The 15346-nt window shown below is 49.6% G+C and overlaps 1 protein-coding gene across 3 annotated transcripts in view; it reads right to left on the bottom strand.

Moving 5' to 3' along the window:
- DENND2A (DENN domain containing 2A) overlaps positions 1-15346 on the bottom strand; it is a 103823-nt gene that overhangs the window by 11017 nt on the left and 77460 nt on the right. For all 3 annotated transcript variants that reach the window (XM_049715070.1, XM_004272135.4, XM_049715071.1), the window contains 2 exons: positions 13939-14079; positions 12413-12561 (listed from right to left, as the gene is read on the bottom strand). In XM_049715070.1, coding sequence (XP_049571027.1) covers positions 12413-12561; positions 13939-14079 — 290 coding nt within the window. The remainder of the gene's footprint in view (positions 1-12412; positions 12562-13938; positions 14080-15346) is intronic.

Here is a 15346-nt window from a genome sequence, read left to right as displayed (position 1 = left end):
TTTTATGGTTATGTATATTTTACTGCAATAAAAAAAGCAGGGCTTCCCTGGTGGCACATTGGTTAAGAATCTGCCTGCCACTGCAGGGGACATGGGTTTGAGCCCTGGTCTGGGAAGATCCCACATGCTGCGGAGCAACTAAGCCCGTGCACCACAACTACCGAGCCTGTGCTCTAGAGCCCGCTCGCCACAACTACTGAGCCCGCATGCCACAACTACTGAAGCCCTCGCGCCTAGAGCCTGTGCTACACAACAAGAGAAGTCACCGCAATGAGGAGCCCGCCCACTGCAACGAAGAGTAGCCCCCGCTCACCACAACTAGAGGAAGCCCGTGTGCAGCAATAAAGACCCAACACAGCCAAAAATAAATGAATAAATTTATATATATATAAAAGAAAGCAATCCCCCCCAAATCATTTAAATTCCTCTGAATCTAGTGAGTTCCTCTGAATCTAGTACCCCCTGAGACATCCTTAAAATATACACTAGCCCTCTTTTCTATCCTGCTCCGACTTTGGGGCCCCTAACCTAATAAGGGTAATGTTGAATCTTGTCCATTTATCAGCATGTCTCCTAACCTTCCTGTTCTCAATCTTAGCAAATAGTCAATCTCCTAATACTCACTGGAGTCATGAAATGCCTCTTAGTAGCATAGCATCCACATATTTCACTGACATTTGGTCTTGTGTTTTCTTTCAAATGATCACCCCCAAAATGAGAAAGATGCTACCCCAACACTTTTGTTTTTATCACTATAATACCTTCTTTATTAGCTGAGTAAGGGTGAGACAGACTAAAGTTCAGACTTATACCAAGGAGAGCAACATCAATAATTCAGCCAGCAGCTTGGGGTGAAGTGACTCCTGCCTTTCAAAGGATCTTCTTGAAAAGCACAGAAGCTTTTTTTCTTAAGGCATCACTTTCTCCTAGATATCAAGAACATTGATACTTTTAGTGAATTGCTTACCATTTATGTTTAATTTCCTTGATCTATATAGATCACTGATTGTGTTGAATTCACTTTATTCTAAATCTTTTTGATTTTTAGGACTAATCTGTATTTGTGTGTGGCCAGTCTACAAATTTGATCTGCTCAAGTACCATGGGTGTGAGGTCATGACTTAGAAAACTAGGACATTAAACTATAAACAAGGATAGTTGTGTCTAGAACAGGTTTTTGCAGACTATATTTACAGCCCATTGGGGGTCTTGAAATAATTTCAGTGGGTTGTTATTAGCATTAAAAACAACTACCGGGCTTTCCTGGTGGTGCAGTGGTTGGGAGTCCGCCTGCCGATGCAGGGGACGCGGGTTCGTGCCCCGGTCCGGGAGGATCCCACATGCCGCGGAGCGGCTGGGCCCGTGGGCCATGGCTGCTGGGCCTGCGCGTCTGGAGCCTGTGCTCCGCGACAGGAGAGGCCGCAGCAGTGAGAGGCCCGCGTACCGCAAAACAAACAAACAAAACAAACAAACAAAAAACCCAAAACTACCACAGAAAGAATAGAATAGAAAATAAGAGAATATGTTGCATTTTTTCCAGTTGTAAATGACTATCTGTGTGTATTATGTGGGTGGTATATTGGGTCTGAATGTAAAATGTATTTCTTTTTAAAAAATTATTTATTTTTTTGGCTGCATTGGGTCTTAGTTGTGGCACGTGGGATCTTTGTTGCGGCACGTGTGCTTCTCTCTAGTTGTGGCGTGTGAGCTCCAGAGTGCATGGGCTCTGTAGTTTGCGGCACGTGGGCTCTCTAGCTGAGATGCGCAGGCTTAGTAGTTGTGGCACACGGGCTTAGTTGCCCCGTGGCATGTGGGATCCTAGTTCCCCGCCCAGGGATCGAACCCGCGTCCCCTGCATTGGAAGGCAGATTCTCTACCACTGGACCACCAGGGAAGTCCCTAAAATGTATTTCTTATTGGGGACTGCAGTATAAAGGCTTGGAAGCCAATGATTTGGACGAGAGAACTGGTGGGGGCGGGGGGTGGAGACAGGTAGACAGTGATGGTTGAGTTGGAATTTTGACATTTACGTGTTTTACTAGGATGTTGGTTTTCATTTCCAAGTGACTAGAGGGAGTCCCTTAAAAGAGACCCTAAGAAGGAATTCCCTGAAGGAAGCCTTGTGCATGAAATCCACCTCTTTTTATAGCACATTTGTTGTTAAGTTCCTAAATATTACTTGGAGAAAGAGAGAATCATGCGATGGTCCAGGCCACAGACGCTGTCATCCATGGTCTCTTCAGCAAGTCTTTGAAACTCTCACTTTAGTCAATTCACTAAAGGAGAATAAAAATTTAGCACTCATGTTTAACAGTCCGTTTACAGGGGACTTCCCTGGTGGTCCAGTGGTTGAGAATCTGCCTTCCAATGCAGGGGACGTGGGTTCGATCCCTGTCGGGGAACTAAGATCCCACATGCTGTGGGGCAACTAAGCCCATGTGGCACAACTACGGAGCCCACACCACAACTAGAGAGCCTGCACCTAACTAGAGAGAAGCCCATGAGCTGCAACGAAAGATCTTGCATGCCGCAACTAAGACTCGATGCAGCCAAAAATAAATACGTAAATATATAAATAAATATTACAAAAAAGAGTCAGTTTACATTTCAGAGATGTGATTTAAGCATTTTTGACTCCAGGGAAGTTACAGAATCACAGAATTTTAGTCCTGGAAGTGATTTTAGAGATGGAGTGCATCGTCTTTTGAATTTTATACTAACAAGCCCGAGGCTAAAAGAGGTTAAAGTAGGGACTTCCCTGGCAGCGCAGTGGTTAAGAATCTGCCTGCCAACGCAGGGGACACGAGTTCCAGCCCTGGTCCGGGAAGATCCCACATGCCACGGAGCAACTAAGCCCATGCACCACAACTACTGAGCCTGCGCTCTAGAGCCCGTGCTCCACAATAGGAGAAGCCACTGCAATGAGAAGCCCATGCATCACAACGAGGAGTAGCCCCCGCTTGCCACAACTAGAGAAAGCCCATGCACAGCAACGAAGACCCAACGCAGCCAATAAACAAATAAATAAAATTAAAATAATAATAAATAAATAAATAAATAAAATAAAAGAGGTTAAAGTAACCTTTGCATTCAGGATGGGGGGAGAGTGGGGACAGAGGAGTTCTGCAGACTTGGGGTGGTAAAGAGATACACACTGAGGAATGGAGGTACGAAGAGGCCCGGCCAGAAGCCTTTGGGTTTTTCTCAGTCGCTGCAATAGAAAAATACAACTGTTTTTTCCCAACTCAAAGAAAAGGCCTCCTGCCCTTCTGCTTTCTTTTGGCCTCATCCCTAGAAGGAGAAAGTCTAATGGGTTCTCCTTTCTCTGTGCTGCTGCAGCGCTTTGTGTCTCCTGGCTGAAGCCCTGCAGGGCCGGGGTTGGGGGACAGGGTGTGCCTGGCTTAGGTGCAGTGAGTGTGAACCAGCTGGACTGGGAAGGTGTTGGAACAAGTTGAGAAGATAATGATGAGCAACGCCAGAGCTAGATACATCGGGCCGGTGAATAAATGTCACAAAAGAAAGAAGAAATTCATTCATTTCACTGGAACGCAGGGAGCTAAAGGACAACTGTACTCAGTTTGATGACAACTCACTGCATCACCTGTTGGCCATGTAGCTAGGTGCTGCCACTGTTTGTGATTTCTCCTAACAAGTGGTTTTTGTTTGTTTGTTTTTTGAATAGTCTGATTCGCTGTTGCAGCTGGGTCCCAATGTTCCACACCTGGTTCCCACTGCCACCTCGTTAGCTGGCACCTGTGGAACCCAGCGTGTCAGGAGCCACATGGCAGGTGGGCAGTGCTGGCAGCGTCACATCCCTCTTGCTTTCCAACTCCACCAATATTCTAAACAAAAGTTCTGCCTCTTGAAACACTATAAGGAAAGGTCAGATTCTGTATATAATACAGCTAGTGGCAGCTCTTCCCCCAAAATAAATGGTGGAAGAGAAAAGAAGGGGTTATTCTGAGTGTAGCCTGTCGAAATTTTATTCCCCGACTCGTGAAGGCTAGAGGAGCCTTCCATGGGGGTGGGTCCTGCTGGGATTGGTGGTTTCTTAGGAACATGCAGAGAACAGTCTGTGGTTCTGGGGATGCTAAGGATGACTCTTCAAGTTCGCTTGCCCCTTAATGTGTAGCCTTACTGAGCATCTGCTGGTTGGAGGACAGGCAGTGTTTTTGAAGGAAGTCCTAGGCAGAGAGCCCTGGAAGCTGGCTTGCATTACAGTGGGGGTGGAGGAACACCAGGGCCCGCAGCTGTGATCAATTCCTACAAAAGCGAGGTGGGGGAGGAGATGCCCCAGTGGGAGGTTGCCTGGGCCACAAGGTTAAAAGATGGGCACAGGGGAGAAGGGTCAGGTCTCAGAATGCTTTGCCATTCTGTGGTGTTTCCTGAGGATTGAAGCATCAGTCCAGAGACATCAGGATACACTTGTGACTGCTTAACTTCTCCTGGAGAAGACACTATGGTTCTGGTTGCTACAAAGCCCTTGTGCCCTACTTGGGGTTACTGTGCTGGGCAGCCTCCCAATTCACCTAGCAACCAGTAAGAATCAAGCACAGAGCTTTCTCTAAGATGCTACCAGAAAAGTAAATGATGAGTTTCCAGAGTTGGACAGACCCCAGGAATTTGAAGGATGAGCCCATCAGCATCCTTTAGCATATTCCAAGCAAAGCGTCTCTCCTACTGTGCATCAATCCCAGGAACGTGAGTGAAAGGTAACTCGGATCTAGTCTGGGGCCTGGTGAGACCTAGTAGGAGGTGGCTGCCGTATTTCCATTACTATACTTTCAAACCCTGGAGTAATGTGTCACCGAGTTAAAAAGAACACAGCCTGGGCCTCAAGAAAACTGGGTCTGCTGCTCTCTGTGTGATCTCAGGTAAAGCCCTTCTCCAGGCTTTAGATTCCTCATCTTTGACATGAGGAAAGTGGACGTTCCAGCTTTAACATCTACAAACTATGAACTATAAGAGAGAGAGAGGGCTTCCCTGGTGGTGCAGTGGTTAGGAATCCACCTACCAATGCAGGGGACACAGGTTCGAGCCCTGGTCTGGGAGGATCCCATATGCCGCAGAGCAACTAAGCCCGTGCACCACAACTACTGAGCCTTTGCTCTAGACCCCGCAAGCCACAACTACTGAGCCCATGTGCCACCACTACTGAAGCCCGCACGCCTAGAGCCTGTGCTCCACAACAAGAGAAGCCACCGCAATGAGAAACTCGTGCACCGCAATGAAGAGTAGCCCCCGCTCACCGCAACTAGAGAAAGCCCGCGTGCAGCAATGAAGACCTAACACAGGCAAAAAATGAAAGGAAGGAAGGAAGGAAGCAAGAAAAGAAAGAGAAAGGAAAGAAAAAAAGAAAGAAAGAAAGAAAAAGAAAGGAAGGAAAGAAAGAAAGAGAAAGGAAAGAAAGGAAGGAAGGAAGGAAGGAAGGAAGGAAGAAAAGAAAGAGAGAGAGAAAGCCAGGAAGTGGAAATAGGAGCCAGGAGCTGGAAACAGCGATATTGAAAAGAACCAAGGCCTGTCATCGGAGGGTAATTGTATAGCTCATTAGCAGAGACAAGACAGAAGAGCAATGGCGACACCTCACTCTGAGCAACTAATGGATACAAGTGTTGGAGAGTTTTTAAACTGCTGCAGTAAGGCCCCAAAAGACTACACACAAAGCCAGCATAGCCTGGGAGGGATCTGAATCCGAGGGAAGAACTGGAGTACGCTTCCAGCCCGAGATTCTGTCAGTGATGGATTTGGAGTAGAAGACAATTTGTGGCTATGCTACTGTCTAAATGTTGCTTCAAATGCTATCTTCTTGGTGTTTGTAGGCAAAAATAGGTAGTTAATATATAGTCAGTCTGACGGCATTGTGCTATTAAAATTGCATTTTTCATAGCACTCTGCTGAATTAAATGTAGGTATCTCCCTGCCAGCCACTCTGAGGACCTCTGAAGTAGTATTCTGGGTGCCAGACCACCAAGATGGCAGCTACTCACACTTTTGGGTAGGCCTTGGCAAGCTCACCTGCCTGGAGGGGGCAGGCCACAAACCCAACCTTTTTCTGAGATGGCAAACATTGCTGGTGCAACTGATTCCAGACAAGATAGGGGACCCCATTTAAGCTTACAGAAACTGATTAAAAATGAACCAAAAGGAACACACAACAAGATGAAGGCGCACAGCTACACATGGACTTATTTGCTTAGTTATCCCATGTCAAGGCCAAGGTTCAAACTCTAAATTTGTCAAGATTCGACCACCGAATCCTACCTATCATTAGCTAGAAGTCTGTCATTTGGCTTCTGGTCTTAATGCACTACAAAAAGATAAGAAGTAAATTTCTTGAATATTAAAAACTTCATCCTGGGACTTCTCTGGTGGCGCAGTGGTTGAGAATCCGCCTGCCAATGCAGGGGACATGGGTTCGAGCCCTGGTCCGGGAAGTTCCCACATGCTGCGGAGCAACTAAGCCCGTGCGCCACAACTACTGAGCCTGTGCTCTAGAGCCCATGAACCACAACTACTGAGCCTGTGTGTTGCAACTATTGAAGCCCGCATGTCTAGAACCTGTGCTCCGCAACAAAGAGAAGGCACCGCAATGAGAAGCCCGCGCACCACAATGAAGACCCAATGCAGCCAGAAAATAAATAAATAAATAAATAAATAAAAACTTCAACCTGTACAACTTTTGTACAAATTGTTTATGTGCAGCTCTGACTTTATTATTCAGCCTAGTTGTAGATTTGGCCAAAACTTTGGGAACTGAAATTAATAAACTAAAAAACAAAATGTTTATCATCAGAGAAATGAAGAAAGGGGTATAGGGAAATATTTATTTGGGTTGTTATGACAACAGAACAAGCCATCACAACAACATTCTTTCTTTTTCATCTGCTAAACTTTGGCTTGACAGAGCCTTAAGAAACACTCAGCGTCCACCCTAGAGATGAAACGGAGCAGAAATGTTATTCTAAATTCGACAGATTTTTGGCTCAACTTAAAACCCTTCTGTAACTCACACGGTGTTTGCCATGGCTCCCAGCTCGTCCCTCTTGCAGTGGGCAGCTGCAGCTGCGGTGCTGAGCAGATGAGTCGTGCGATGCGGAGGGTGCTGGTGGCAGTGACTACAGGCCTCAAGCAGGCTAACGTCCGCCCCGCGAAGTCACGGGGCCACTCCCTGAGTTTGCAGCATGCCCTGTTCTCATGCCCTGCTCTGTGGTCTTAAGAAGACTGGGGCTACGGATGGCAATCGGGAGAGGCCCGCTTCTTGCTAAGCAGGGCTGGAACTCAGTGCATGTGCAGCCTGTAGAGAGCGGTGCCAGCTGATGAGGATGAAAGTACCGGCGGAACTTAGGCTGAAGGCTTTCTTCATAGACTTTCCCAGGTCCGACAGCTTGCGGCCAGCTACTTGTTTGTCATGGCCTGGCTGAAAAACACTTCAATCCCCTCTAGCTATTTTCCCGTAAATCAGAACTAGACTGAGGCTGAGGCCTCCCAGAGGAGTACCCTTAGGCGGAGCGGAGGAGAGAAGGAGGGTTCTGGCTTTCTCCCTCAGTGACATCACACCCACCATGCTTTTTGGTGGCGTTTCTGTGCTTCAATCATTAGCTAGGTCTCTGCCTCCCAGGTGAGGCAGACTTCTGTGCGCGCTCCCTGTTAGGGGAGGGGGCACATCTGCGGGTCAGAGAGGCCCAAAAAGAGAAGGCCGTGCTGAGGCCCCCTCAGAAGAGGGCAGTTAAAGCTGCAAGAGGAGGTGCAGAGGGTGCCCCCAGCTGCTGAACACAGGCTAGAGCAGAGGCCTGGGAATCCCATGAGAGCAGATCCACAACATGGTGTGTATTTATCTTTAACCCACATAAGGTGAGGAGGGCCATTAGCGGAGCACTCACAGTGAGTTACCTCAGCGTCTCACCGCCCTGAAGTGCCCACAATCAGAATCCCTCTAAGGGAAACGCTATCTGGATGGTTAATACTGAACCAGATCCCCGGGGAGAGAAGTGGGCCTCCGTGAGGGTGGGGAGGGGCAGATGTCTGGTTATAGGGCTGACCTTCCCTCAGTAGCGCCTTCATAGAATCCCAGAGCATTTGAGCTAGAGGGGTCCCACAGGAATTACACAGTCTACTCCCCCACTTCACAGCTGGGCAGATGAGGTGGTTGTCCCCTGGGGCACTTTTAAAAAAAAATTTATTTTATTTATTAATTTTTGGCTGCATTGGGTCTTCATTGCTGCACGCAGGCTTTCTCTAGTTGAGGAGAGCAGGGGCTACTCTTCATTGTGGTGCACGGGCTTCTCATTGCGGTGGCTTCTCTTGTGGCGGAGCACAGGCTCTCGGCGCACAGGCTTCAGTAGTTGTGGAGCTCAGGCTCAGTAGTTGTGGCTCACGGGCTCTAGAGCACAGGTTCAGTAGCTGTGGTGCACGGGCTTAGCTGCTCTGCGGCATGTGGGATCTTCCCGGACCAGGGATCGAACCCGTGCCCTCTGCACTGGCAGGCGGATTCTTAACCACTACGCCACCAGAGAAGCCCCTTGTTTTTTGGTTTTTAAAAATATTTATTTATTTATTTGGCTGCGCAGGGCCTTAGTTGCGGCAGGTTGGATCTTTAGTTGCAGCATGTGGGCTCTTAGTTGCGGCACGTGGGATCTTTAGTTGCAGCAATGTGAGCTCTAAGTTGCAGCATGCATGTGGGATCTAGTGCCCTGACTACGGATCAAACACGGGCCCCCTGCCTTGGGAGCGTGGAGTCTTAACCACTGGACCACCAGGGAAGTCCCCCCCGGGGCACTTTGGAAATCACAGGATGCCTGAGGTGGATGCGTCCTGGGTCAGGAATTGGGGTGGGGGGACCTTAGTAAGTCCTGGAGTAAGATCGCTGGGAGGGCAGACACCAAGGAGCACAGTGCCAGGAGGCCTGGGGCACCCTGGTCCACAAAGTCAGAGAATATCATAGCTGGGAGAGACTATGGAGGTCACCCAGTCCACCTGCCTTACTGGGGTCCCGGCTGGAAGGCTGAAGGCTGTAAGGGAGGGTGGGCCCTGGGGAGAAAAGCACAGATGTCTTAGCATCTTCAGGAGACAATTCTAGCCTGATTGCCAAGCACCAAGGGGGTCCTAATGGCATGTTTTTAAAAAGACTGTAGACGGACAGTCTCACAGACACTACCTCCCCCCCCCCCCCCACCACGGAGGCCTGCTCCGCTTCCTCCTTTGCCCTGGAGCCAGCTGACCTTGTCTGAATCCCGGCCCTCCCACTGACCCCTCCCTCCCTTGAGCAAAGTGACTTAACCTCTGTGTGCTTTTTAGCTTCCTCCTAATAGAACCTAACTGACTGAGTTGTCAAGAGCCTGAGAGAATACAGGCCCAATGCTTAGAGGAAGGAGCCGGGCCCAGGGCAGCTTCCAGCGCTCCCTGTTCTCACGGTTGCGCTGTTGTTATTCTCTCACGGTTGCGCTGTTGTTATTCTCATCAGGTTCGCTCACGCTGTGTTTCCTTCTCTTCCTGCCTCAGAGCTCTCAGGGCCTTTCTTTCTTTATTTCCCCACCTCTTCAGGTCCACATGTAACTAGTGTTGGGTGGAAAGATAATTTATTGGGCAAGAGAGAGAACACTTTGAGCCATTTGTAACAGGACAATCATGGGCTGCTTCTGCGGACCATGAGATGACACTGAAGCCCCAGCAAGTCAGCGCTCCGAGGGGCCGGTCCCAGGCAAGCCCTTGTTTCCTAAATGAAGAGACCCGGGGCCAACAGCTGAGGATGTTCAGGCCTCCTCCCGATCTGGGAAGACCCCTCTTGTGTGATGAGAGATGGACGTGCAAGCCTGAATGTTGTAAAGGGTCTAAACATGTAACTCAGGTATTTTATACGCACATGCATGCACAGGCACACACTAATTAGTGCACCATGGCCCGGCTCCGGACCCAAAGGCGGCGCCAGAATTATCCATGTCCCTGCCCCCGCCTCCTCCCCTACAAAAACCCTGTCTCCTCAGTGCCCCACGTCTGGCAGCTGCTGCAAAAGAAAACAGCCAGTGGGCAGTAAGGGCCCTATGGCGAGAACGGCGCGCAGCAGCTACAGCTGGCGTTTCACGCTCTCGTGGGTGTCTGCTGCTTGAAGAGACTAAATCTCTCAGGGCAGAGTGCCAGGCACCACGGCAGGTGGGGTGACGAGAGAAACAACCAAGTCCCTCTAATCAGAACACCGCGGTGACTTGTCTCCTGCCAGAGCAGGAGGGGAGGGGGCTGGGAGGACCGACCAAGACCCAGGGTAGGGCAGGCTCCATTCTCAGGGATGGGGTCCCTTCACCGTCCATTGTCTCTCATTACAGCAGCTCCGTGTGAGGGGATGCCCAGAGTTCAACCTGTCAACCCAGAAATCTGTCCAGGGACAAGGTAGACGTGGCCAAGTCCCTTCCCAGACATCTCTGTCCTAAGTACTTCCCAGTGTCTTGGTGCCCTGAGCCTCTGACACATGCCCTCTGTTGCCCTGCAGGGATGCACTGGTCTTTGATGAGGCTCCCCTCCCTTTCTGTTCCCAGCTTCTCTTTCATTGTACCTTCATGAGAAAGACAGGTGATACTTTCTGTTCTCCTTCCCCCTGAAGAAAGCCTGGATTAGGGCGGGGGCCACAGGCCCTGGTGGCTACTCCTCTAGAGGCACGCCCACCTTCTCAGACATTTTCTCAGGCTGGACCCTTCCCGAGCCTAACATCTTTAAACCAGAAGCAAGCGTCTCAAGGGACTGTTTGTCCCATCTCCACTCTTGGTAAGCCTTCTACTCCTTGCCTAGGTCTTTCTGAGATCCATCATTTTCCCCTCCCCCAAAGGAAAGCCTGAGAATTCTACAACTAAAGACGTGGGGGAGTGGGGGATGGTAGGGCTTCCAGAGAATACAGACAGTTACTCGAGTGCCGGTGAAATCCCATCCTGGTCACGGAAGGGTTATTTCTCAGCCTTAGCTTCCAGGGCCCTAACCCAGAGAACTCTCTGGTCCGAATTCCCCAGTGCCCAGGGAGCTTGGAGAGCTGCCTGGCGCCCAGCACCAGCTGCAGGCTATAGGCAGGGCCTGCTTCCTGAGCTGACAAAAGTACACAGGGAGTACAATAACTATGACATTAAAAGTGAATAGCTAGCTCAAAGGCAGGGTGGGAGCAGCCTGGGAGTAGCCAAGTGGCTGCCGTCCAAAGGGTAGCATCATCAAGGTGACCAGATGGGCTGCGGCGGAGAGAGGGCTGGATTCCATTTCCCACCACGCCTCCTGAGGGACCCCACATTCATACACCTTGTCCTTTCCATGCTTCTTTCCCTTTTCGTCTTCCTCCCTTTTGTTTTCTAGAGTTGAGAGTCATATTTCCTCTCCAAACCACAGTTCTCCAAGTTTTGTGTTTTGGCATTTCTTCTTTCCAGATGGACTCTCAGCTGGCCTCCCTGCCTCTCCTGCGGTTGGCCCACCTCTAGCTGGGCCCCATATCTCAGCCCTTCCTGGAATTGCAGCCACCACTTGTGCAACTATGTCCTCAGGTCCAAAGCGAGGAAGGCTCTGATTCGGTATTTTGAAATGATGAAAATGCCAGGAATTTTTTTTTTTTCTTTTTTAAAGTTCAGAATTAACCCAAATCCCTACCTGCATCTCCTTCAGGATCTTCTTTCATTTGTGGCCTGGGCTTTGCAAATCACTGAATGTGACCACGAGGATGTGGGTGCATCCTACTGGGCAATGAGTTTGTGTGTGTGATTTACGTTAGTACTGAGAGGAAGGGATGCTTTAGGCTGTGTCTCTGCTTTCCACCACAGTCCTGCAGCCCTCCAAGAACCGGGCCTTGCCCATCTCTGCCAGTTCCTGGCTTTCTTCTGGGCTTTCCTCTCTGCTCAGCCACACTGAGCTACTTTGCAAGTTCCTGAAGGCGATGCTCTTGGCCTCTCGTCTCCCTGCCTTTGTACAGACAGCTCCTTTTGCCCGCTATGTGCTTTCTACTTGCTCTTCATCTTAAGACACAGGGAACTCGCCTCCACTGGGAATGAGCACCCTCATTGGTCTCCAGAATGCTCTGCCTCTAGTCAGCCTTTACATGCTGCTGGGTGGTCTGTTTACTTCTCCATTCCCCGCCTTGGACTGAGGCCTCTTTGAGGACAGCTCTGTGTCTTTAATGCCTCTTTCCTTAGCACATGGAAGGGTGCCCAGCACAAAGCAGAATGAGTGAAAAGTAGACCAAGTACCAGAAAAGTAGTGCACAGAAGTGCGGGCTCACCTCACTTTACACAACTGGTGTGCCTCACAAACCTCCAGCCTTAGCTGTCCACTGACTCACACCCCTTCTTCCGAGGAGCTGCCTCTGCAATCCCAGGCAGTCCCTACCCCACAGATTCCAGACGGTGTGAGACGCCCGCCGCTCAAACACCTTAGCAGGAGTAGCCACGGGTGGTACCTGAGTTTGTCTGCGATGAAGATGACCCTCCTTTCCAGAAGCAGGGAGGCAAAAACACAGAGCAGGTGTCGGACGCTGAGACAGGAAAAGAGAGACTCAAAGTCCACGTGTTCGAGCCGGGAGTCCAGAGGGCGGCACAGTTCAATCACCTGCCGGGAAACAGGAGCAGCATGAGGGGGGCCAGGCCTCTCACACGTAGTGCAGACCTGGGGCTCTGCGATCTGCAGCAGGGGTGGCCCACTGCCAGTGGAAAAGGGAAAGAGAAAAAAAAGGAAAACAAAAGGGACTGGGAAAGGAAAGATCACAGGAGATTGGGGAAGGAGGTGTGTTTGGTAGGGACTCAGTCTCACAGCTGCGTGTGAGGACAGTTTGGACGGAGGTGGGAAGAGAGGACTGCAGAACAAGAGGCCCTCGGCCCAGGATGGTTGGAGACCCTCCTTGTCGATAACATATCTGGAGCCCACACAGGGAGTTCTATGACTGTTGAGGTCCTGTCCCTCGCAGTCCCACAGCAAAGCGTCTCCGTCTCACATGGGAATCACAGGCTCACGCAGAAGGACAAGCAGATCCAAGCACCTCTTTCAAGACTCACCTCCTCTAGAAGGTGATTCGTAATGAACTCAACCCCATTCCAGCCCCTTCCCAGTGATGGCTCTTTCAGCTTGTATGCTTAGTGTGCGTATCTTCTCACTCCGTACTTGCTGAAATGTTCCTGAGTTCAAGTCATTACTCATGTGCAGGTTTTTCTTTTTAAATAGCTGACTCCTTCTTGGTGAGCAGAGACTGGCTTCTACTCTCAGCACGGCACCTGCCTGGTGCTGCCCACACAGTGGGGTTCACTAAGGTTGACACCCCCATGGCCAAGCCACCTGTGTCTGTAGGGGTAGTTTAGGATTCTCCAGCAACAGGGAGACTGCTCCTCTCTGTGCTGGGAAGTTGGGTTGTTCCAGAATATCCCAGACACATCCTCATCCTTCCCCTGTCCCCAGAGGTGACCTGCTCTTCCGAGGGCCTTTAGAACTGGAGACTCAAGGCTGAATGGGACCTGCCCTCTGATATCCACAGAGTCACACACAGGGAATGGGAAGGATGAAAACAAGCTCTGGCATCAAATCCCAGCCCAGCCAAGGAAAGGGACAAGCTTCAAAGTCTAGGATGAATAAAAAGTAGTACCTGAGCTTATCTTCCCTGAAAAGAATCTGCTTTACACTATAAAGTGGTAGAGGTGATGCAGACCAAAAACCTGAATAGGTTTAAATACGATTTATGAAGGTAGTAGGCTAATAAGAGAAGCTAAAGATGTTCACTGCCCTGGCACAGTTCTGAGCCAGAATCCTGGGCTGGATGGACTGGACTTAGGGTGGAATTTATGATACTCTTAGAAATGGGTGATCTGGGCCAGCCTGAGGAGCAAGAGGACATCACTGAATATGACAGCCCACTGGAAGCCAGCCCCTGGGATCACTGGAACTTGGCCACAGTCTGGGCTACTCCCCCCAGGACAGGAAAGGACTCTGATGGCTTACCTCAGTTCCTGATCCTGGCAAGAAGTTCTTGACAACAATGGTTTTGCCCAGGGCTGGGAAAGGGGCTTCCATGACGCTCCTCATGAGAGGCTGGACCAGGGCGGGAGAGATGCCTCGTCGTTTTTCCACCTCATCCAAGATCTGCAAGGGGCAGAAAAGCAGCTCAGCTATCCTGAAGTCAGGTCATCAAGGTGTAGCTCTGTTCCAGATGAAGTGGGCCTGCCACAGAGGCTGAGGAATTGTGGGGAAGCCCGTTGTCCTCATCAGGCCAAACAAAGTCTCTTTCACCTTGTGTGTTAGGGCCCCAATTCTCTCCTCTATGCAGCCCCTCTTTTTCCACGTGACTCTGTAATTTCTCCCACTAAAGGGGTGAAGTATAGTTTCTTGCCCCCTTGACTTTGAAAACTGTCCTGTTTGTCACACGGGTATGGCCATGTGACTTACTGGATTGATATATGCATTCTCAATGGGAAGAATAGCACCCCCAAAGAGGTAAAAATTGGTTTGGGGGTTGGTGGTGAAAAACTTAGATATTGTGAGGGTTTATAGCCTTCTAAGGTGCCACAGTACATAAACAGATATGCGATATATCTATGGAATTAAAACTTCTCTGGGGGGGCACTTCCCTGGTGGCACAGTGGTTAAGAATCCACCTGCCAATGCAGGGGACACGGGTTTGAGCCCTGCTCCAGGAAGATCCCACATGTCGTGGAGCAACTAAGCCCGTGCGCCACAGCTACTGAGCCTGTGCTCTAGAGCTCACAAGCCACGACTACTGAGCCCATGTGCCACAACTACTGAAGCCCGTGCGCCTAGAGCCCGTACTCCGTAACAGGAGAAGCCACCTCAATGAGAAGCCCACGCACTGCAAAGAAGAGTAGCCCCCGTTCGCCACAACTAGAGAAAGCCCGCGCACAGCAACAAAGACCCAATGCAGCCAAATAAATAAATTAAATAAATTAAAAAAAAAGTTTCCCTGGGGGGTAGCCATTTGGGCAACACAAACCAAAACCAATGAGATACCACTTCATACCCATTAAGATGGCTGAAATAAAACACAGGTAACAGGTATTGGTGAGGAAGTGCAGAAATTGGGACCCTCATACACTACTGGTGGGAATGTAAACTAGTGAAGTTTTTCTTTTGCAAACAGTCTGGCAGCTCCTCAGAAAGTTAAACATAGAGTTACTATATGACCCAGCAATTCCACTCCTAGGAATTTAACAAAGAGAAATGAGAACATGTTCACATGAACACTTGTACATGAATGTTCATAGAGCATTATTCATAGCAGTCAGAAAATGGAAATAACCTAAATGTCCATCAACTGATGAATGATAAACAAAATGTGATATTCATATAGTGGAATATCATTCAGCCATAAGAAGGAATAAAATACTGATACGTG

This window comes from Orcinus orca, chromosome 9, assembly GCF_937001465.1.
Source record: "Orcinus orca chromosome 9, mOrcOrc1.1, whole genome shotgun sequence".
NCBI lineage: Eukaryota > Metazoa > Chordata > Mammalia > Artiodactyla > Delphinidae > Orcinus > Orcinus orca.
This window is presented reverse-complemented; position numbering and strand designations above follow the sequence as displayed.